This window comes from Chiloscyllium punctatum, chromosome 1, assembly GCF_047496795.1.
Source record: "Chiloscyllium punctatum isolate Juve2018m chromosome 1, sChiPun1.3, whole genome shotgun sequence".
NCBI lineage: Eukaryota > Metazoa > Chordata > Chondrichthyes > Orectolobiformes > Hemiscylliidae > Chiloscyllium > Chiloscyllium punctatum.
In genome coordinates, this window is record NC_092739.1 from 180,617,530 (window position 1) to 180,641,489 (window position 23,960).

At 47.7% G+C, this 23,960-nt stretch overlaps 1 protein-coding gene across 2 annotated transcripts in view; it reads right to left on the reverse strand.

Moving 5' to 3' along the window:
• The window catches only part of alms1 (ALMS1 centrosome and basal body associated protein), a 55,917-nt gene that overhangs the window by 8,874 nt on the left and 23,083 nt on the right, over positions 1–23,960 (reverse strand). For both annotated transcript variants that reach the window (XM_072578908.1, XM_072578898.1), the window contains exons 5-10: positions 16,850–18,023; positions 15,557–15,682; positions 15,313–15,474; positions 10,390–11,429; positions 6,253–6,376; positions 2,456–2,689 (exon numbers count right to left, since the gene is read on the reverse strand). In XM_072578908.1, coding sequence (XP_072435009.1) covers positions 2,456–2,689; positions 6,253–6,376; positions 10,390–11,429; positions 15,313–15,474; positions 15,557–15,682; positions 16,850–18,023 — 2,860 coding nt within the window. The remainder of the gene's footprint in view (positions 1–2,455; positions 2,690–6,252; positions 6,377–10,389; positions 11,430–15,312; positions 15,475–15,556; positions 15,683–16,849; positions 18,024–23,960) is intronic.

The following is a 23,960-nucleotide window of genomic DNA, read 5'->3' on the forward strand; positions in this document are numbered from 1 at the left end:
CCGATATTAAATCGGTACGCAACCCCCCATATTAAATCGGTACACTCCCCCCGATATTAAATCGGTACGCTCCCCCCATCCCCCCCAATATTAAATTGGTACGCTCCCCCATCTCCCCGATATTAAATCGGTACGCTCCCCCCCATATTAAAGCGGTACGCTGCCCCTTCCCCCCGATATTAAATCGGTCCCCCCCCCTCCCCCCCTATTAAATCGGTACACTACCACCCATATTAAAGCGGTACGCTCCCCCTCCCCCCGATATTAAATCGGTACGCTCCCCCCCATATTAAATCAGTATGCGCCCCCCCCCATTAAATCGGTACGCTACCACCCATATTAAAGCGGTACGCTCCCCCTCCCCCCGATATTAAATCGGTACGCTCCCCCCCATATTAAATCAGTATGCGCCCCCCCCATATTAAATCGGTACGCTCCCCCCATCCCCCCGATATTAAATCGGTACGCTACCCCCCATATTAAATCGGTACGCTCCCCCCTCCCCCCGATATTAAATCGGTACGCTCCCCCCTCCCCCCGATATTAAATCGGTACGCTCCCCCCTCACCCCGATATTAAATCGGTATGCTTCCCCCCGATATTAAATCGGTACGCTCCCCCCTCACCCCGATATTAAATCGGTACGCTCCCCCCTCACCCCGATATTAAATCAGTATGCTTCCCCCCGATATTAAATCGGTACGCTCCCCCCTCCCCCCGATATTAAATCGTATGCTTCCCCCCGATATTAAATCGGTATGCTTCCCCCCGATATTAAATCGGTCGGCTCCCCCCTCCCCCCGATATTAAATCGGTCGGCTCCCCCCTCCCCCCGATATTAAATCGGTCGGCTCCCCCCTCCCCCCGATATTAAATCGGTCGGCTCCCCCCTCCCCCCGATATTAAATCGGTACGCCCCCCATCCCCCCCATCCCCCCCGATATTAAATCGGTACGCCCCCCATCCCCACCCATATTAAATCGGTACACTCCCCCTCCCCCCGATATTAAATCGGTACGCTCCGCCCCGATATTAAATTGGTACGCTCCGCCCCGATATTAAATCGGTACGCTCCCCCTCCCCCCGATATTAAATCGGTACGCTCCGCCCCGATATTAAATCGGTACGCTCCGCCCCGATATTAAATCGGTACGCTCCCCCTCCCCCCGATATTAAATCGGTACGCTCCGCCCCGATATTAAATCGGTACGCTCCCCCTCCCCCCGATATTAAATCGGTACGCTCCGCCCCGATATTAAATCGGTACGCTCCGCCCCGATATTAAATCGGTACGCCCCCCCATCCCGCCCCGATGTTAAATCGGTTCGCTCCCCCCTCCCCCCCGGATATTAAATCAGTAGGCTCTCCCCTCCCCCCCCGATATAAAATCGGTACGCTCCCCCCATATTAAATCGGTACGCCCCCCCCCCCATATTAAATCGATACGCTCCCCCCTCCCCCCCATATTAAATCGGTAGGCTCCCCCCTCCCCCCCGATATTAAATCGGTATGCTCCCCCACCCTATTAAATCGGCACGCTCCCCCCTCCCCCCCGATATTTTAATCGGTATGCTCCCCCTCCCCCCATATTAAATCGATATGCTCTCCCCCGATATTAAATCAGTACGGTCCCCCCCATATTAAATCGGTACGCTCCCCCCCCATATTAAATCGGTTGGCTCCCCCCATATTCAATGCTCCCCCCGATATTAAATCAGTATGCTCCCCCCCCATATTAAATCAGTACCCTCCCCCCCGAATATAAAGTCAGTCTGCTCCCCCCCATATTAAAATCGGTACCCTCCCCCCCGATATTAAATCTGTACGCTCCTCCCCATATTAAATCGGTATGCTCCCCTCATATTAAATCGGTATCCTCCCCCTCGTCCATTAAATCAGTACGCTCCCCCTGATATTAAATCGGTACGCTTCCCCTCCATATTAAATCTGTATGCTCCCCCCATATTAAATGCTCCCCCCTGATATTAAATCAGTATGCTCCCCCCATATTAAATCGGTACGCTCCCCCCATATTAAATCAGTATGCTCCCCCCCATATTAAATGCTCCCCCCCATATTAAATCGGTATGCTCCTCCCCATATTAAATCGGTACGCTCCCCCCGATATTAAATCACTATGTTCCCCCATATTAAATCAGCACGCTCACCCCCCATATTAAATCGGCACGCTCACCCCCCATATTAAATCGGTACGCTCCCCCCCATATTAAATCGGTACACTCCCCCCCCCATATTAAATCGGTACACTCCCCCCCCCCCCCCCTCCCCCGGCTCTAACAGTGATGTACAGTTGGAGCAGGTTGCTCAGTCACAGCCTGTCCGTGCCCATGAGCGACCTTTGGGCCCACATCCCTCACAGTATGGGGCTGTTCCCTCATCAGCACATGTCTGAATGGTAGGGGGTAACTCCAGACTGAACGGAAGGACTGTGTACCTGGTCCAGCTGATGACCTGCCCGTTTTGCCAGGTCTCCGCTCAGTGTGAGAGCTCTTCTTCTTCCTGTCCCTGGTACTGGAGGAGTAGCGGGCAGTGGGAGATACTGAGTGATGACGGTGACTAACCACTGTAGCTGGTCGTTTCAGGCTCAGGTTTGAATCAGGCGAAGGGTAGGTCACACCCACATCCCGAGTCCGTCTTCCTGACGTGCTTGGGACACCTTCCAGAGACTCTAACACAAGACACGGAGCGTGTTATAAACAGAGAGCATTAGGCTGGGGTGAGAGAGTCTGTCTTTATGATAACTGTGATTGGGCAGGACACTGAAGGAAATGGTCCGTGTCACACTCCATCTGCCTTCGACTTAAGCTATTGACATCTCTATGCAGCCTGTGTGTGTGTCCACCTCACAGCTGACATTCCTAATGAGCTGCACGGTTTCAGCACATCTGGATTTCATGTCTTTGTCTAACTGTAGGCTACAAATTGCTGAAACCCAGCTCTGACCCTCACAGAATTACTCAGTACAAAAACTAACTTGATAACACTGGGATTCATTCCTTCTGTCCTCTATCCTGTTAATAAACTATCCTAAAATACAGGAGGCTTCTCCTCAGGCATCAACCTTTTGTGCTTGTCCAAATCAAAAACCAAATAAGCTTGCCACACAGCGTGGAAACAGACCTTCCAGTCCAACTGGGCCATGCTAACCATATTCACCAACTAATCTCATCCCACCTGACTGCATTTGGCATCTATCCCTGTAAACCTCCCGATTCATGCACTTACCAACATACAGAACATAGAACATTATAGCGCAGTACAGGCCCTTCAGCCCTCGATGTTGCACCAACCCGTGGAACCAATCTGAAGCCCATCTCTCCTACATTTTCGTCCATACGTCTATCCAATGGCCATTTCAATGCCCTTCACATTGGCGAGTCTACTACTGTTGCAGACAGGGTGTTCCACACCCCTACTACTGAGTAAAGAAACTACCTCTGACATCTGTCCTGTATCCATCACCCCTTAATGTACAGCTATGTCCCCTTGTGCTAGCCATCACCATCTGAGGAAAAAGGCTCTCACTATACATCCTGTCTAACCCTCTGATTATACGTCTCAATTAAGCCACCTCTCAACATTCTTCTTTCTCATGACAAGAGCCTCAAGTCCCTCAGCCTTTCCTCTCAAGACCTTCCCTCCATACCAGGTAACATCCTAGTAAATCACCTCTGAACGCTTTCCAAAGTTTCCACATCCTTCTGATAATGCGGTGACCAGAACTGTACGCAATACTCCAAGTGCAGCCTCACCAGAGTTTTGTAGCTGCAACATGCCCTTGTAGATCCAAAACTCGATCCCTAATAAAAGCTAACACACCGTATGCCTTCTTAGCAACCCTAAGAACCTGGGTGGCAACTTTCAGGGATCTGTGTACCTGGACACAGAGATCCCTCTGCTCATCTACATGACCAAGAATCTTACCATTAGCCCAGTACTCTGCATTCCTGTTACTCCTTCCAACTCAAACTTTTTCACATTAAACTCCATTAGCCACTCTGAGCCCAGCTCTGCAGCTTACGTGTGTCCCTCTGTAACCTACAGAGGATTCCTGATGAAGGGCTTTTGCCCGAAACGTCGATTTCGCTGCTCCTTGGATGCTGCCTGAACTGCTGTGCTCTTCCAGCACGACTAATCCAGAATCTGGTTTCCAGCATCTGCAGTCATTGTTTTTACCATAACTCTACGGAGAAGAGTGCCAACCGCAAATTTACTAACCCATCCTTCTACGCCCTCACACAGGTCGTTTATGAAAATGACAAATAGCAGTGAACCCAAAACAGATCCTTGAGGTACCCCACTAGTAACTGAATGCCAGGATGAATATTTCCCATTAACCGCCACCCTCTGTCTTATTATAACTAGCCAATTTCTGATCCAAACCACCAAATCGCCCTCAAACCCATGCCTCCGTATTTTGTGCAATAGCCTACCATAGGAGCCTTATGAAATGCCTTGCTGAAATCCATATACACATCAACCGCTTTACCCTCATCCACCTGTTTGGTGACTATCTCAAAGAACTCAATAAGGTTTGCAAGGCACGACCTACCCTTCACAAAACCGTGTTGACTATCCCTAATCAACTTACTCCTTTCTAGATGATTATAAATTCTCTTTTATAACCTTTTCCAACACTTTACCCACAACCGAAGTAAAGCTCACTGGTCTATAATTTTCAGGGTCGTCTCTACTCCCCTTCTTGAATAAGGGAACAGCATTTGCTATCCTCCAGTGTTCTGGCACTATTCCTGTAGGCAATGATGACACAAAGATTAAAGCCAAAGGTTCTGCAATTTCCTCCCTGGCTCCCAGAGAATCGTAATTGTCCTAAATCTCTTAAATGTAATAACTATACCTGTATCCACCAAAGTTGTTTCAACACACAAACAGCACTCTGTAAAAAAGAAGTTGTCTCTTATGTCCTTTTCAAATTTCTCTTCTCTTACCTTAGAGATATGCTCCCGAGTCTTGAAATCTCCCACCCAGGGAAAAGACACCTGCCATTCACCTTGTCTATACCCCTCATTACTTTATAAACCTCTCTCAGGTCACCTCTCAACCCCCTACGCTCCAGTGAAAACAGTCCCAGTCCTTTCAGCCTATTTTCTATTGACTTCCTTGATTGGCCCAACACTTAAACATTAATCAGCTTAACAAGCATAATTTAACTCACATAAAGTCACTTTGTCTGGTCACACAACAATTTTTTTTTTAACTATTATTAAGACTTTAATAGATTCCAGTGTTTTCCCAAGAGATTCCATATTTCAGAAATGTAACTGGAGTCTTCTACTGAGAAGTCAGATAAAATATATCACTGATCCTGCTATTTACCTGCCCTGTCTCTCCCTCTAACGGACCAACGTTTACTTTACCCACTCTCTTCCTTTACAATTTATGCAGGAACAGGCAATAAATGTTTACTGAGCTAGCAACACCCACATCCCATGAAGAAATACATCTTATTTTAACAAGATCCTAATTGCCCAGACAGCAGTCAAGAGTCAAGCACATGGCGGAGAGTCTGGAGTCACATGTCAGCCAGACCAGGTAAGGATGGCAGTTCCCTGCCCTGAAGGAAATTAGTGAACCAGGTGGGTTTTTCCAACAATCGACAATGAATTCATGGTCACTATTAGACTCCTAATCCCAGATTTTTGTTTTAGTGAATTCAAAATCAACCATGTGCAAGATTTGAACTCAGGTCTGCAGAACATTAACTGAGTTTCAGGATGAAGAGTCCAATGATAGCACCAAGAGGCCATCACCTCCCCTAACCTGTCCTTGGGTCAGCATCAGTTTGGAATCAGTGTGGGCAGAGTGAGAAGATTGTGGTCTGGGTCCCACTCCAGAAACAGAAGCACACACGAGCGCACACAGCCCTCCAGTTGGAGGGGCTGCTTCTCGGAGGAAGCTTGAATCAAGGCTCCCCATCTGAGCCCTCCTCATGTGAGAATCCCTGACCCATCACCATGAAAGAAACCATCTAGTCATCATTTAACTTCTGTTTTGGGATCTTGCTCTGCACATTACCACGATGACTATTTTTAAAAACAAAGTATCTGATCGATTGTGAAGATTTTTAGGACATTGCGAATCCATGAAACACTGCACAAATCTGTAGGTGTTCTCTTTCTGAGCCGAGGGCTCACGGTCTTCTACAGTAGGCTCCTAAATAAGTCACACTGCTCTCACAACAACCGGCCAACCCCCCTGCAAGGCCCTTACCTGTTTGCACCCCCTGGCTGACCAGCCTGGTGCACTTCTTATTGATGAGTTTGCTGGAGGGCCCTCGGGGCAGTGGGCAAGAGGGGCTGTCGGCAGACAAAGGGTCGGACGTGCTTGTGGAGACCTGTAGATAAAAACACAGGGATTACGACTGAACCATCTGCCCCCTCTGCTGATGTGGGGGCGCACTCCCACAACACAGTGACCACCCGACTGAGGAGGGAGAGTGAGTGGGCCAGCTGGCTCCCTCCCACCTCCATACCCAGCACAGGGAACAACTGATTCCAGCAGAGCTGTGTCTGTGTGAGGGGAGTGAGTCAATGAGCAAGAGAGCACGCCATTGCCAGAGATCTCTGAGTGAAGGAGTAGTGATCATTCATGATAGAATTGAAGTGAACTGGGTGGATAGATTAACAGGAATAAAAGCAAGCAGTGGCAGACAATGAAGGAGTTAACTCATGACTGTCAGCAAAAATATATCCCACAGCAAGGAGGAAAGATTCTAAACGAGGGATAAATCAACCTTGGCTAATCCAGGACGTTGAGGAGTGTTAAGTATAAAGGTGGATTAAAAAGATAATAAATACAAAGATAATAAAGTCAGAGGGCAAACTTGCAAGGAATATGAAAAGTCACAATAACAACTTCTTTAAGTATATAAAGAAGTGAACACAGACCCCTTTGAAAACAAATCTGTGGAGACAGTTATGGGGAACAAGGAAATGGCAGAGGAATTTAACAGATATTTTGCATCACTCTTTACTTCAAGCATCCAATTAGTAAAGATACAGGGGGGAGGAATTAAGTAACATCACTGTCACTGAAGTGGTGTTAGGCAAACTCATGGGCCTAAAGGCCAATCAGTCCCCTGGTCCTGACGGCTTATATTCTCGGATCCCAAAAGAGGAGTACAGAGATAATGGATGCATTGGCTGGAATTTTCCAAAGTTCCTTGGATTCTGGAGAAGTATTATAGAGTTTTACAGCACAGAAACAGACACTTCAGTCCAACTCGCCCATGCCAACCAGATATCCTAACATAATCTAGTCCTATTTGTCATCACTCTAAACCCTTCCTATTCATATACCCATCCAGATGCCTTTTCAGTGTTATTGTTGCAACAGTCCCCACCACATCCTCAGGCAGCTCATTCCATACACGTACCACCCTCCGCGAGAAACAGTTGCCCCTTAGGTCTCTTTTATATCTTTCCCCTCTCATGTTAAACCTATGCCCTCTAGTTCTGGACTCCCCCACCCCAGGAAAAATAACTTTTCTAATTACTTTATCCACGTCCCTCATGATGTTATAAACCTCCATAAGGTCACCCCTCAGCCTCCGACGCTCCAGGGAAAACAGCCCCAGCCTGTTCAGCCTCTCCCTGTAGCTCAAACCTTCCAATCCAATGGTTGGAACCTGCTTTATGTGACACACCTGTTCAAAAAAAGGGAGGCAGGAAGTGGGCCAATGTAGGCCAATTGTCTGACATTTAATGTTGGAAAAGTATTCTTAATGAGGTGACAGTAGGACATTTAAAAAATCATAACCTAATCAGGCAGAGTCAGCATGGCCTCAGGAAGGGGAAATCGTATCTGAGTAATTTATTAGAGATTTATTTTGAGTAAGTCTCAACCAGTAGGTGTGTCATATCTGAACTTCCAGACAGTGTTCAACAAGGTTGCGTCATAAAGCCACTGTATTGGAAACAGTATATTGGCATGGAGAGAGAATTGGCTGATGGACAGGAAACAGTGATAGGGGGAATCTATTACAGATGGCAACCTGTGACCAGTGGGATTCCACGGGGATCAGTGCTGGGACTGCAACTGTTTACAACGTGTACTAATGACTTGGAGAATGCTCTGTAGCCAAGTTTGAAGACAACATGAAAATAAGTGGAAAGGCAGCTCAGAAAGCAATGCAGTTTAGAGTGAGATATTGATAGGTTAAGTGAGTGAACAAAATGTTGAAAAATGGAGCATAATGTGAGAAATTATGGAGTTGTTAATTTTGGAAGGGAATCGCAGAATATTACTTGAATGGAGCAAAACTGCAGAAAGCTGCAACACAAAGGGACTTGTGCACAAAGCTAGCACCCAGGTACAACAGGCAATCAGGAAGATTAATGGAATGTTGGCTTGAATTCAAAGAAGTTGGACTATAAGAGTCTTACTGTAACAGTACAAAGTGCTGGTAACACCACATCTGCAGTATTACAAGCAGTCTGGGTCTTATTTACGGAATGATATTTCATTGGAGGCCGTTCAGAGAAGGTTTACCACAATGATCCCCAGTAAACGGGATTCTTTTATGAGCAAAGGCTAAACTGGCTGGTACTCTATTCAATGGGATTTATGCCTGCAGGAAGTGCTGGAATAATTCAACTGGTCTGGCATCTATGGACAGAAAACTAGCTTCCCCTCATCAAAGAGTCGAGGACCAGAGGGCACCAATCTCAGAATGAAGGGGCACCAATTTAAGACTGAGATGAGGAGGAATTTCTTCTCTCACTGGGTTGAGAATCCTTGCCACAGGGAGCTGTGAGGGCAGAGTCCAACTGTATATTTAAGGCTGAGATAGACAGATTCTCTATCAGTCATAGAGTCATGGAGATGTACAGCACAGAGACAGATCCTTCCGTCCAACTTGTCCTTGCCAACCAGATGTCCTAAATTAATCTCGTCCCATTTGCCAGCATTTGGCCCATATCCCTCCAAACCCTTCCTATTCATATACCCATCCAAATGCCTTTTAAATGTTGCAATTGTACCAGCCTCCACCACTTCCTCTGGCAGCTCGTTCCATACACATACCACCCTCTGTGTGAAAAGGTTGCCTCTTCGGTCCCTTTTGAAACTTTCCCCTCTCCTAGTTCTGGACTCTCCCACCTCAGGGAAAAGACTTTGTCTATTTACCCTATCCATGTCCCTCAAGGGAATCAGGGGTCTTCAGGAAAGGGCAGGAAAGTGGACGTGAGGAAGGTCAGATCAGCCAGGATCCTACTAAGCAGTGGAGCAGGTTGGAGGGGCTGAATGGCCTGTTCCTGATCCTATTTCTTACAGTCTTATGGAGGGAGCACACACGAGACACCCAGATGGTGCTCTATTCTACAAAGCCACTGCTCAGTAGAACAAGCAGCTTTCTGGCAGGGAGGGGGAGGGGGCACTTAGCCAGGGAGACACTGAGGCAGTGTGAACAAATATATTCATAAAATCCCTACAGCGACCCTCCAAAGAACATCCCACCCAGACTGACCCTCTCTACCCGATAACCCTGCATATGGCATGGCCAACCCATCCAGCCTGCACATCCATGGTTGCTATGGGACAATTCAGCATGGCTAATCCATCTTTGGACTGTGGAAAGAAACTGCCCACTCTCTCCCCTATATCAATCCCAAACTAATCCCACTGCCCCACTCTCTCCCCATAGCCCTGTATCAATTCCCAAACTAATCCCACAACCCCACTCTCTCCCCATAGCCCTGTATCAATCCCAAACTAATCCCACTGCCCCACTCTCTCCCCATAGCCCTGTATCAATTCCCAAACTAATCCCACTGCCCCACTCTCTCCCCATAGCCCTATATCAATCCCAAACTAATCCCACTGCCCCACTCTCTCCCCATAGCCCTGTATTAATTCCCAAACTAATCCCACTGCCCCACTCTCTCCCCATAGCCCTATATCAATCCCAAACTAATCCCACTGCCCCACTCTCTCCCCATAGCCCTGTATTAATTCCCAAACTAATCCCACTGCCCCACTCTCTCCCCATAGCCCTATATCAATCCCAAACTAATCCCACTGCCCCACTCTCTCCCCATAGCCCTGTATTAATTCCCAAACTAATCCCACTGCCCCACTCTCTCCCCATAGCCCTATATCAATCCCAAACTAATCCCACTGCCCCACTCTCTCCCCATAGCCCTATATCAATCCCAAACTAATCCCACTGCCCCACTCTCTCCCCATAACCCTGTATCAATCCCAAACTAATCCCACTGCCCTGCTCTCTACACAGCCCTGTTTAGCACTATGTCAAGATGCTCACTGGGAAAGCAATGGCCTCCTTCTGTAGTGTAACACATCTGTGAAGCTAGAAATCAGCATCAATCTACAGGAGACATCACTCACATGCTGGTCAACTGGAACACTTCGAGACCTGCTCTCTGCCCTCCTTAACCTCCCTCTCCTGTGAATCGAGCTCTCTTTCTGCCTTTCAATCGTGCCATACAAGCGGGAGAGAGGCTGGACTGTGACACGCTCAGGTCCAAAGGCCCTGATCAAACGGTCTGTGTCGATAGTTGAGACAGTGCTTCCTGTCTCCGTCTGTGTCTGAAGATCCGTCTCGGCTGGGACTGTAGTGTCTGACTCTGTTGTGGATACAGCAGCCAAGCTGCCACTCTGCAGACCCCTGTACTGCCGATGGTCCAGGATCAACTTGATGCGATCAGTGGAGATCTCCTCCAGGGAGTCAGACCTGTCAGGTTGTGTGGCAGCAAGATCATACAGATCCCTGACTGGATCCTCCCAAGCTCTCTGCCTCCTCCCCCTCTCTCCCATCCTGCGCCGTCCAGCCCTCCTCTCAGCACAGAGGAGAGAGTGATGTACTGGGTTTTTCAGCATCCGGGCTAGCTCATCCAAACGCTCGAGCAGGGACAGCTCACTGGCACTGCTTGAAGCCAGACTCTTGTACTGTTCGTGCCTCTCCTTAAATTTCTGCCACAGTTTGTCCAGGCTGCTGAATCTCACTGCCTCTCGGGCACCAGGCTGACCCTGGGGTCCCTCTGTTCGGCGGCTTACACGATCAGCCACGTCACCTCCAAGGCAAAGCTGACCCCGAGAGTTACCTTGCCGGGACCCGCTGGTAGCCACCTCTGTCTGTTCCACACGTGAGGGGGCAGGATGCCTCCATTCATCCCCCCGATGCCCCTGGGCTTGACAGATGGCTGGATATGATCGCGAACCCCTGCTGCTCAACTCCTGCTGTGATGCTCGCTGCCTTCTCTCAGCGTAACGTGGAGAGTCTCTGGTCTGGGACTCCAGGGAATTTCTGCCGTCATGCTGGAGGGGGCCACTGGTGATAATGTCACCATCGCCTGTATCTTGCAACAACATTCTCGATGGTAAAGTTGCTGCACCAGGGGTGAGGGAACTCTGTGGTCGCCGGATACCTACAGTGACAGCACAGGGAGTTAGAGTCAAGCCAGGAGGCCCACACACATTTGACTGCTATCCTAACTTGAACTGAATCCAAGTCATCCTCACCTCTCCTGACTAAATGAAATACAGCAATTCTCTGATATCAGTTAGCTCTCCATAAAGCTTCAGCCATCCCCATTTCTATACTCTTCACCAACCACACTCCCCACCAAGATAGCAACTGAGGAGGCCAACAAGCCTGACCCACTATTCAATAGGAACATGGCTGGTCAAACACTTCAATACCTTTTACTCAGCACTGTACACCACTGGTCATCTATCTGTCTGAAACACACTCAAAAAACTGCGTCTCCACAGCCCTCAGGTTCACAAACCTCAGATTAAGATCATTTTTTCTCATCTCAGACCAAAATGGAATTTCCCTTATTTTTAAATTGTTTCCCCTGTATAAAGATTTCTCAACCAGGGAAACATCATACCTACGAGGAGAAAGTGAGGACTGCAGATGCTGGAGATCAGAGCTGAAAATGTGTTGCTGGAAAAGCGCAGCAGGTCAGGCAGCATCCAAGGAACAGGAGAATCGACGTTTCGGGCATAAGCCCTTCTTCAGGAATGAGGAAAGTGTGTCCAGCAGGCTAAGATAAAAGGTAGGGAGGAGGGACTTGGGGGAGGGGCATTGGGAATGCGATAGGTGGAAGGAGGTTAAGGTGAGGGAGATAGGCCGGAGTGGGGATGGGGGTGGAGAGGTCAGGAAGAAGATTGCAGGTTAGGAAGGCGGTGCTGAGTTCGAGGGTTGTGACTGAGACAAGATGGGGGGGGGGGGGGGGGGGAGGGGAAATGAGGAAACTGGAGAAATCTGAGTTCATCCCTTGTGGTTGGAGGGTTTCTAGGCGGAAGATGAGGCGCTCTTCCTCCAACCGTCATGTTGTTATGGTCTGGCAATGGAGGAGTCCAAGGACCTGCATGTCCTTGGTGGAGTGGGAGGGGGAGTTGAAGCGTTGAGCTACGGGGTGGTTGGGTTGGTTGGTCCGGGTGTCCCTTCCCTCCCCTATCAGCATTCCGAAAAGACCACTCCCTCCGTGACTCCCTCGTCAGGACCACACCCCGCACCAACCCAACCTCCACTCCCGGCACCTTCCCCTGCAACCGCAAGAAATGCAAAACTTGCGCCCACACCTCCCCCCTCACTTCCCTTCAAGGCCCCAAGGGATCCTTCCATATCCGCCACAAATTTACCTGCACCTCCATACACATCATTTACTGCATCTGCTGCACCCGATGTGGCCTCCTCTATATTGGGGAGACAGACCGCCCACTTGCGGAACGTTTCAGAGAACACCTCTGGGACACCTGGACCAACCAACCCAACCACCCCGTGGCTCAACACTTCAACTCCCCCTCCCACTCCACCAAGGACATGCAGGTCCTTGGACTCCTCCATCGCCAGACCATAGCAACACAACGGTTGGAGGAAGAGCACCTCATCTTCCGCCTAGGAACCCTCCAGCCACAAGGGATGAACTCAGATTTCTCCAGTTTCCTCATTTCCCCTCCCCCACCTTGTCTCAGTCAAATCCCTCGAACTCAGCACCGCCTTCCTAACCTGCAATCTTCTTCCTGACCTCTCCGCCCCCACCCCACTCCGGCCTCTCATCCTCACCTTGACCTCCTTCCACCTATCGCATTCCCAACGCCCCTCCCCCAAGTCCCTCCTCCCTACCTTTTATCTTAGCCTGCTGGACACACTTTCCTCATTCCTGAAGAAGGGCTTATGCCCGAAACGTCGATTCTCCTGTTCCTTGGATGCTGCCTGACCTGCTGCGCTTTTCCATTCATTCTGCTTTCGATCCACACAGGATGCCAGATCGGTTGCTTTTTTCTAGCAATTTCTGGAATCTAGCAATTTTTTTAAGTATCTACTAAGCCCATCCTTTACACTAGATTGCAATATTTCCCCTAATACTGATGTGGTCCACAGAAATGTTTCCAGAATTTATACAGCTTTGGAAGATACATTGAGGATCTCCTTCAACACCCTGTGAAGATGATCAGCAGGCCCTAGAATTTAACAACTTACAGCCACATTTAATTTCTCCAGTTCTTACTAACAATAATCTCCTGTAATCCCTCAATCTCCCTGGTCACTTGGATGTCTAATTCTGGAAGCTTTCTTGCACCTTTCTCAGTGCAATCAAAGAAGTAACCATTTAGCTTTTCCACTGTTTCTCTGTTCCTCTTTATAAATCGACCCCCCACATTCATTGTAGTAAATCGTTTCCTTTTTACAGATCTACAGAAACTTTCACTGTCAATTTTTTACTGTTTTCCTTTTAATCAGATTGAATTCATGTTCTATTCTCCCTTAATTCATCAGTTTCTTGGTGCTCCTTTACTGTATTCTATAAACCCATATCCTCAGAATTACTGCACTTTCCAACAATTTTATGGATTTTTTTCTTTTAACCTGATCCAATCCTAAAATTCCTGTGGGAATCATGGCTGACCTGATGTGTTTTTGCAGCTTAAAAGATGTTCTTGTGTTTTCCCAATCCATGCCAATGCCTTCACAACTCCCCTCATTAAACTTTAATGGCCCTGCTTCAGAATGACCTCACTTTCAAACATAATGTAGAATTCTTTCATATTACAGTGACTCATTCCTCAAGGGTCTTTTACAAGGTCGTTAATTGGCCTGTTTTTAATACAGGATACTGGATTTTAAATAGCCTGTCCTCTATTCCAGTCTCAGCATGCTGTTCGAGAAGACCATCCCTAAGAAAACTTCAGGAACTCACTCTCCATTGCATTAGTCCTCAGTTGGTTTACCCAGTTTATATGCAGATTGAAGAATCCCATGATAACGGTGTTGCCCATACTAAAGACCTCCCTCAACTCCTGATTAACGCCATGCCCCACATCACCACTCATATTTGGAAGCCTACCAACAATTCTAGCCAATGTCTGTGACCACTTTGTTGTTTTGAGTTCCACCCAAACTTGTTTTTCAAATCCGAGCTCCTCCCTTCCCTTGGTTTTATTCATTCACCTGATGCAGACCTGACTGGCCAGGCCCAGTACCTAACTGCCCCAGAGGGCAGTTGAGAGTCAATCACATTGCTGTGGGGCTGCAGTTGCATGTAGGCCAGACCAGGTAAGGATGTGTACCAAATGGATTTTTCTGACAATTGGTAATGGATCCACCCACCTTGCCCAATTTAAACCCTCCCCAGTGACACCAGCAAACCCCCATGCGAGAATACTGGTGCCCCACCAGTTTAGGTGCAACCCAATCTACCCTGTACAGGTCCCACCTGTCCCAGAACACATCCCAATGATAGACATAACTGAAGCCCTCTGTCCTACACCAGCTCTTCCGCCACCTATTAAACTGTACTATCGTCCTACTCCTAGACTCACTGGCTCATGGCACAGGAAGTAAGCCCAAGATTAAAAGCCTTGACACCCTGCTTTTCATCATCCGACCTAATGCCCTCTGCAGGACTTCACCCCTCTTTCTGCCTATGTGATGTCCTTAACCCTGGCACCAGGGAGGCAACACCAGCCTGCAGGCTCACTTGCAGCCACAGAAATGAGTCCCCCGATTACTGAGTCCCCTATCACTACTGCCCCCTTCCCCCCAAATATTTATACATCCTGTTTACTCTTGCATTCTATGCCCCTATTGTCAACCTCAAATTTTTATTGATCATTTTGTTCACATTTTCACATATGCGTCACAATTTTGGAATATTGGTATCTCTAGTTCTCTGTTCAGCCACACTCTTCATTTTCCCTCCCAACTGATTTGACTTGGCATAAATCTACATTAAACTGTATCTGTCTGCCTTTCCCATGCTGTCTGCCCTGCCATGGATCTCCACAGCACATCCTTACCTCTTTCAAACAATCTCATTTTCTCCTCCTCCCTGGGTTTCTTCGGGGCTGCTGCTTTGCTCGATGCTCTGTCTTGCTGCTTCACTGTTTTCCTGGATTGACTGCAGCTCCTGACGTCCAGGCACTCAGTCAGGGTTCTAGTAGGAGGTGTATGCCGTGAATCTGAGAATGAAACAGAGTTGACGTCAAACTAGCCGGATCAGAACTTGAGAGGGCAATACTTATGAGAAATCAAAGAGCTGACCTGTCTGCAAGCTTTCACTGCTGCTCTCAGGATCCAGCTGGGCAGTTTGGCTCTTTGCCCCTGACTTTGGCATGTAGAATAGTTCGGTGCTCCCTGCAGGTTTGTACGGCAACATGACAGGAGCATCTACAGGGAAGCAAAAATATCTCAGCATGTCTCTCGTAAAACGGAAAATCTGTTGAGAACCACCCACTTACCGAATCCGTACAACGGGACGAATTTTGCGGGGACATCCCTCCTGATGTTGAAATGTAGCACTGGGCAACACTATCTACACATCATGAGAAATGGGGGGGGGGCTCCTGTTTAAAATGAGAGGAGGAGGAGGACAAGGAGTATTTCTTCTCTCAAGAGGATCATGAACCTTTGGACTTCTCCAAACAGCAGTGGGGGGGGCGGGGGGGGAATGGATCATTTAATATATTCCACCTTTTGATTGATAAGAAAGTCAAGGGTGAAAGGGGACAGGTAGGAAAGTGAGGTTGAGGCCCGAATGACATTAGCTATGATCTTATTGAATGGCTTGAGGGACTAGATGGTATCAGCCTGTTCCGACCCATCCTGCGAATTATTATCCTCGCCAATTAATCCAACAACCTCGTCAAACTGGGCCTCCTCTCATACAGGCCAGGCATTCATGACTTATGGGATTCACTGCTGCAATGGCCAATTGTCTGGTTTTCTTGTCCAGTTTTAAGCTCCCAAGTTAAGGTCCCTGGTCCCACAGTACACTCCTTGCCTGCAGACTAGTCGTCCAATCCAGTAACAGATTGACTTTGCATTCCAGCACACAGACATGAATTTCTCACCACTACACAGCCTGGCTTTTCACTCCAGTCTGTAACCTCCAACCCCTTTTACAGGCGAGCATGTCTGTTTTACAGGCTGCTGCTCACACATACCTTACAAACTGTTAGAACTTCCACACACCAACTATAGAAGCCATCTCAAGTGATGAATCCTCAGAGCAGTGAGATCATAAACCTGCAGCAATGATCTCATAAATAACAAACGCATCACTCTTGATATCCCAACAACCAATAAGAGGAATCGGAATACCTCAGTCATATCTAACAAGGCAACTTGATCCATTTAAATACCCCACTGACAGCTAACAGGGCAATTTGACCCACGTAAATACCCAAGAAGCACATAACAAAGCAATCTGACCCATATAAATGCCCAGTGATATGTGCTCAAAGAGTCAGTCATCCTCACTGCTCTAGCTTGTAACAGACTGAGCTGGGAACTCACTGCAGACACATCGTTCTGTTTAAAACTATGGGCACTCACCCGTTCCTGGAGTAACCAGTGTGTGGCTGGTGGTGCTGACAGTCATCGGTGATCCAAGCTCCGGCTGTAATGGCTGGGCTTGTGCCAATACCTCCTGCTCCCCAGTCTTGCTGCTTGGCGCAGCATTAACTGGCACCTCTGATGGTGACGGTACAATCGTTTGAGTAGACACATCCACCTTGTTGCTATCCTGCGCAGTCTGAATCCTCAGTTCTGGCCTGCTCTCAGAGGTGCAGTCAAACAAGGGCAAGAAGGTGGGGTAAAATGGTGGGACGGGCATGGGCAGAGGTGGGTATGGTGGCCCATAGGCATCTGGTTGCCAGGCATTGGGACAGGACCTGTTGGAAGCATCGCAGTTGGCTGGAGAAAGAGCAGACAGTGGCTTGTCCCCTGTTGCAGGTGGGTCCTCTGGACAGGGATGGAGATTCAGGGGTGGCGCAGGGTCATCACTGGGAAGAGGCCCAGAGGAAGCAGGCAACTTAGGAGACAGGGTTACCCGGACATGTGAAAGCACGGTCCTGATGGGAGAGGAGCTGCAGGGATCTAAGAAGGTGCATACAGGCTTCCGCACTGCCAGAGTGCCAGGGCTGGACACTTCACCAGACTCTACAGGGGACTGCTCAACAACACTGCTCTCACCAAGATGGGGCTTCCTTTGCTCTGAGTCACTTTGCTGGTATAGCTCACCAAGCTTAGGGCCAGACCGCAGGGAGGGGCTGACGGGATCTCTTGATGGCCTGGCCAAGCTGGGAGAGTCTTCGTCAGATGGTTCAGTGGCTGCTTGTTTTCCAATAACTCGAAGCTTTGGGAGGGGAGAGCTGAGCTGGGAGTTGGGGGGAGGGGTCTTCCTTCTGGAGGAGAAGGTGATAGCAATGATGGGCTTCATTGGCTGGGATTGAGGAGACTCCACACAGTCAACCACAGGGCAGTCCAGAGACATTGCCTTCAGTTGTTCCTCCATGTCTCTGCGCAGGGGCGTCCTCAGTTGTACAGTGGTGTCAAACTGATTGTCAGAAAGCTTTCGGAGCTGGCTGGAGATCTGGGATTGCGCTACGTTGACAGATCGGAACTCTGCAGGTGGGACAGTGGGCAGCTCGACCTCTGGACCAGTATCTCCAGACGATGTGTGATCAGACAGCAGAGAGAAATCCTCACCATTTACTGAACATCCATCCTGTCAAAAACACAAAGGTTATTTCAACTGTTTACTCAGCAGTGCTTCAGTTTTAGCTTTAGTTTGAGGCTGGAAGGCATTTCCTGACAGGCTAGTGGAAGCAGCTTTAATGACGGTTTCACTATCTGAGCAGCAAATGTTTCCAGGGAGGTTGTTGGGGGGGGGGGGGGTTGAAAAGAGTGGGGCTAGCTGAGCAGCACATGGAGGGAGCTGCACACAAGCTGAATGGTCTTATGTTTTGTAGCCATTCTGTAATTTGAAGGTTACATGATTCGTCTGTCATGCTTTCTGCTCACACAGACATTGCTCTGCTGATTTCTGCGAGCTCAGTCAGGAAACTCTATCAACTTAGACTACAACTGCCAGCAGAACACAGAAATAAAGAAACAGGAGGAGGCCATTCAGCCCATCTAGGTAAAAACAATGACTGCAGATGCTGGAAACCAAATTCTGGATTAGTGGTGCTGGAAGAGCGCAGCAGTTCAGGCAGCATCCAAGGAGCTTCGAAGCTCCTTGGATGCTGCCTGAACTGCTGTGCGCTTCCAGCACCACTAATCCATTCAGACCATCTAGCCTGCCCCACCATTTCAAAAGTGTCAATGTCTTAATCCTCATCCATAATCCTGCATGCCAGTAGCAATCTATCAATCTCTACCTTAAACATACTCAAAGTGTGAGCCTCTGAATACAATAACTTCTCATCTGAGACCTAAATAGCATCTCTCTCATTTATAAATTGTGCCTGCTGATTCTAGACTCCCCACCATGGGGAAACAGCTTACTTGCAGCTACCCTATAAATTCCTTGAAGTATTTCTGTAGATTAAATGAAATCACCTCTGATTAAGACAAAGTGATGATATACAGCCAGGTTAAAAGCCTGGTGCAGCTCTCTGATTCACAATGTTAACAAGTGGGCCACCACTAGATGGTTAAAGCCAAGATTAGTTTCTCCTGCTCCTAGCTCAGCAACACTGATATTAATTACTCACAGGAGGGGACAAGTCATACGACATCAGGTTATAGTCCAACAGGTTTATTTGAAATCACAAGCTTTTGGAGCACTGCTCCCTTGCCACTTCACCTGAAGGGCAGCACTTGGAAAGCTTGTGATTTTTAATAAACCTGTTGGACTATAACCTGGTGTCACGGGACTTCTGACTTTGTCCAACCTAGACCTTTGTGTTACTTATGATTCTAATTCCCACTGACTCCAATTTTGCCTGAGCTGCTTCACGCCATACTCTGTCAAATGTAGCCCTAATACCAACAGGAGCTACTTACACCTTCCTCGTCTCTGACTTACTGTAATCCTTCATTCCTTGAATTATTCTGGTCACTCTCTCTCCAAAGTTATCATTTCAGAAGTATGCTGTCAAACTTTACACTGTATTTTGTTACAAAGTACACATGATAATAAATGAATCAAATTCATCATCAAATTTTGTTTTGTACAGGTTCAGTATAACTTCCTGGCTTTTCTGCTCTGCTGTATTTTTGAATCCGCAGATCTTGTTTACTTTGTTCAGCTGTCCTGCAGCTTTGAAATGCTTGTGCACAAACACTCGTTCTCTCTGTTCTTGTAGTCACACTGAACTTGTAGTCACACTGAACTTGTACCATTTGACTTGGGGGGACGTTTGCTAGTGCTCTTGGGGGGGGTTTAAACTAACTCTGCAGGGGCATGGGAACCCAGACTGTAGCTTTAGGGTGCAGGACCTGGAGTGTAGGGAGGTTAGGAATATGGCATCAATCTTAAAGGAGGGTGCCTGTAAACAGAAGAGTGGCTTGAAGTGTGTATACTTTAATGCCAGAAGTATACGAAATAAGGTAGGTGAACTTGCAGCGTGGGTTGGTACCTGGGACTTCGATGTTGTGGCTATTACGGAGACATGGCTAGATCAGGGACAGGATTGGCTGTTGCAGGTTCCAGGGTTTAAATGTTTTAGTAGGGTCAGAGGTGGGGGTAAAAGAGGGGGGGGTGTGGCTTTGCTTGTCAAAGATAGTATTACAGCGGTGGAAAGGAAGATGGACGGAGATTTGCCATCTGAGGTAGTTTGGGTTGAGGTTAGGAATAGGTGAGGTCACCCTGTTAGGAGTCTTTTACAGGCCTCCTAATAGTCCTAGAATCGTTGAAGAAAGGATTGTGAAGATGATTCAGGAGAAGAGTGACAGTAATAGGGTGATTGTTATGGGAGACTTTAACTTTCCTGATATTGATTGGGAAAGCTATAGCTCAAGTTCGTTAGATGGGTCAGTGTTTGTGCAATGTGTGCAGGAGAGTTTCCTGACACAATATGTAGATAAGCCAACAAGAGGTGAGGCCATACTGGATTTGGTTCTGGGTAACGAACCAGGCCAGGTATTAGAACTAGAGGTAGGTGAGCACTTTGGGGACAATGACCACAATTCGGTGATTTTTACTCTCGTGATGGAGAGGGATAAGTGTGTACTACAGGGCAAGAGTTATAGCTGGGGGCAGGGAAAGTATGATGCGTTGAGGCATGACTTAGGATGTGTGGATTGGAAAAGTAGATTCCAAGGCAAGAGCGTAATTGATATGTGGAACTTGTTCAAGGAGCAACTATTGAGTGTCCTTGATAAGTACGTACCTATCAGGCAGGGAGGAAAGGGTCGTGTGAGGGAGCCGTGGTTTAATAAGGAATTGGAATCCCTTGTTAAATGGAAGAGGGCGGCCTTTGTAAAGATGAGGCGTGAAGGTTCAATTGGGGCGATTGAGAGTTATAAGGTATCCCGGAAGGACCTGAAGAGAGAGCTAAGAGCAGCAAGGAGGGGACATGAAAGGTCCTTAGTTAGTAGGATTAGGGAAAACCCTAAGGCTTTCTATAGGTATGTTAGGAATAAAAGAATGACTAGGGTAGGAATAGGTCCAATCAAGGATAGTAATGGGAAGTTGCGTGTGGAGGCTGAAGAGATTGGGGAGGCACTGAATGAATACTTTTTGTCAGTATTCACTCAGGAACAGGACATTGTTGTCGATATGAATACTGAGGCACGAATAAGTAGAATGGATGGCTTTGAGATATGTAGAGAAGAGGTGTTGGAAATTCTGGCAAGGGTGAAAATAGATAAGTCCCCTGGGCCTGATGGCATTTATCCTAGGATTCTCTGGGAAGCAAGGGAAGAGATTGCAGAGCCATTGGCCTTGATTTTTGTGTCCTCTTTGTCGACAGGAGTAGTGCCAGAGGACTGGAGGCTAGCAAACGTGGTTCCCTTGTTCAAGAAGGGGAGTAGGGATAATCCTAGTAACTATAGGCCAGTGAGTCTCAGTTCTGTTGTGGGCAAAGTCTTAGAGAGAATTGTAAGGGATAGGATTTATGCACATCTGGATAAGAATAATGTGATCAAGGATAGTCAGCATGGTTTTGTGAAGGGCAGGTCGTGCCTCACAAACCTTATTGAATTCTTTCAGAAGGTGACTAAGGAGGTAGATGAGGGGAAAGCGGTAGATGTGGTATATATGGATTTTAGTAAGGCCTTTGATAAGGTCCCCCATGGTAGGCTACTGCAGAAAATACAGAGATATGGCATTGAGGGTGAGTTGGAGGTTTGGATTAGGAATTGGCTGGCTGGAAGAAGACAGAGGGTAGTAGTTGATGGCAAAGGTTCATCTTGGAGTGCCGTCACTAGCGGTGTTCCGCAAGGATCTGTTTTGGGACCATTGCTGTTTGTCATTTTTATAAATGACCTGGAGGAAGGGTGAGAAGGTTGGGTGAGCAAGTTTGCAGATGATACGAAAGTCGGAGGAGTTGTAGACAGTGAGGAAGGATGTGGAAGGTTACAGCGGGATATAGAGAAGCTGCAGAGCTGGGCAGAAAGGTGGCAAATGGAGTTCAATGTAGCTAAGTGTGAGGTGATTCACTTTGGTAAGAATAATAAAAAGATGGGGTACTGGGCTAATGGTCGGATACTTGGTAGTGTGGAAGAGCAGAGGGATCTTGGTGTCCATGTACACAGATCTCTGAAAGTTGCCACCCAGGTAAATAGTGCAGTGAAGAAGGCATATGGCATACTGGCTTTTATTGGTAGAGGAATTGAGTTCCGGAGTCCTGAGGTCATGCTGCAGTTGTATAAGACTCTGGTGCGGCCGCATCTGGAATATTGTGTGCAGTTTTGGTCGCCATACTATAGGAAGGATGTGGAGGCACTGGAACGGGTGCAGAGGAAGTTTACCAGGATGTTGCCTGGTATGGTAGGAAGATCCTATGAGGAAAGGCTGAGGCACTTGGGGTTGTTTTCATTGGAGAAAAGAAGGTTTAGGGGTGACTTGATAGAGGTGTACAAGATGATTAGGGGGTTAGATAGGGTTGACAGTGAGAACCTTTTTCCACGTATGGAGTCAGCTATTACAAGGGGGCATAGCTTTAAATTAAGGGGGGGTAGATATAGGACTGATGTTAGCGGTAGGTTCTTCACTCAGCAAGTCGTAAGTTCATGGAATGCCCTGCCAGTAGCAGTAGTGGACTCTCCCTCTTTATGGGTATTTAAGCGGGCATTGGATAGGTATATGGAGGATAGTGGGTTAGTGTAGGTTAGGTGGGCTTTGATCGGCGCAACATCGAGGGCCGAAGGGCCTGTACTGCGCTGTAATGTTCTATGTTCTATGACTTGACTTTTTATTCTTTCATGGGACATGGGTGGCATCAGTGAGGCTGGCAGTTGTTGTTCATACCTAATTGCCCTTGAACTGAGAGAGTTGCCAGACCAATTCAGTCAACTACATGACTGAGTGGCTGGGGTCACATGGAAGATTACTTTCCCTAAAAGAGAGGTTTTCACAACAACCCTTGCATAGTCCTTATTACATGCATCACTAGAATGTGGTCCACATGTTCAATGTAGTGTGAACAGCAAGAATGTGTCATGTTGAACATTGCATCAAAGAAGTCAATCATAAATGTTCCTGCAGGTATCTTCAGCTTTATCTTGTAGTGATAATCACTCTTTTTAAACACTCTTTCTGAAGTCAAACTCATGCCTGTGCCTTGGATAAGTGTGCACCTGGGTTAGTGATCCTTCCGCATTCCTCCACACGGGCACAGGTGGCTCAGTGGTTAGCACTGCTGCCTCACAGCGCAACTGTCTGTGTGGAGTTTGCACATTCTCCCCGTGTCTGCGTGGGTTTCCTCCAGGTGCTCCGGTTTCCTCCCACAGTCCAAAGATGTGCAGGTCAGGTAAATTGGCCATGCTAAATTGCTCACAGTGTTAGGTGCATTAGTCAGGGGTAAATATAGGGTCGGGGAACGGGTCTGGGTGCGTTACTCTTCGGAGGGTCGGTGTGGATTGTTGGGCTGAAGGACCTGTTTCCATACTATAGAGAATCTAATCTAATAATAAAAAGTGGTACCTATCCTAATTGGATTTACTGCACAAGGGTGTGTGAAAAACCAACCTCCACTCCATGCTGGTCAGTTCAAACTCAAAGCATGCATCACCAAGGAAAGAGGAGAGTCAAAGTGAGACACACACGCACATTCAATACATCACATCCCATGTATTTGCACAGCCGACTATCGGGATTGTAACAAATGAGCAATAGAGCATTTACACATTGGACAAATAACAAGTTAGAAAGCTGAGCAACTTACACCTTCACAGCTGCTGCTGAAGCAATCCAGGCCTGCGATGGAGAAGCTCATGCTTGTGAATGTAGCTGAGTATAAAGAGCCATTTTCATAACCCCAGCCTTATTCACACAACATAGTGGCCTGAATTGAAGAGTGGAGAGGAAAGTACCTGCTTCAGTGATTGATTGGTGCTCAATCACTCATTTCAGCTGATTTGAAGGTGAGAGGTGTTTAGACTTAGTTCCAACGGCCCTAAGCTAGCTACAACAGTGGCACTGCTGGAACACTGTATGAGAGAGTCATATACTTATGTGCATGTACACGCTCACGTACACAGGTTAATGTACATA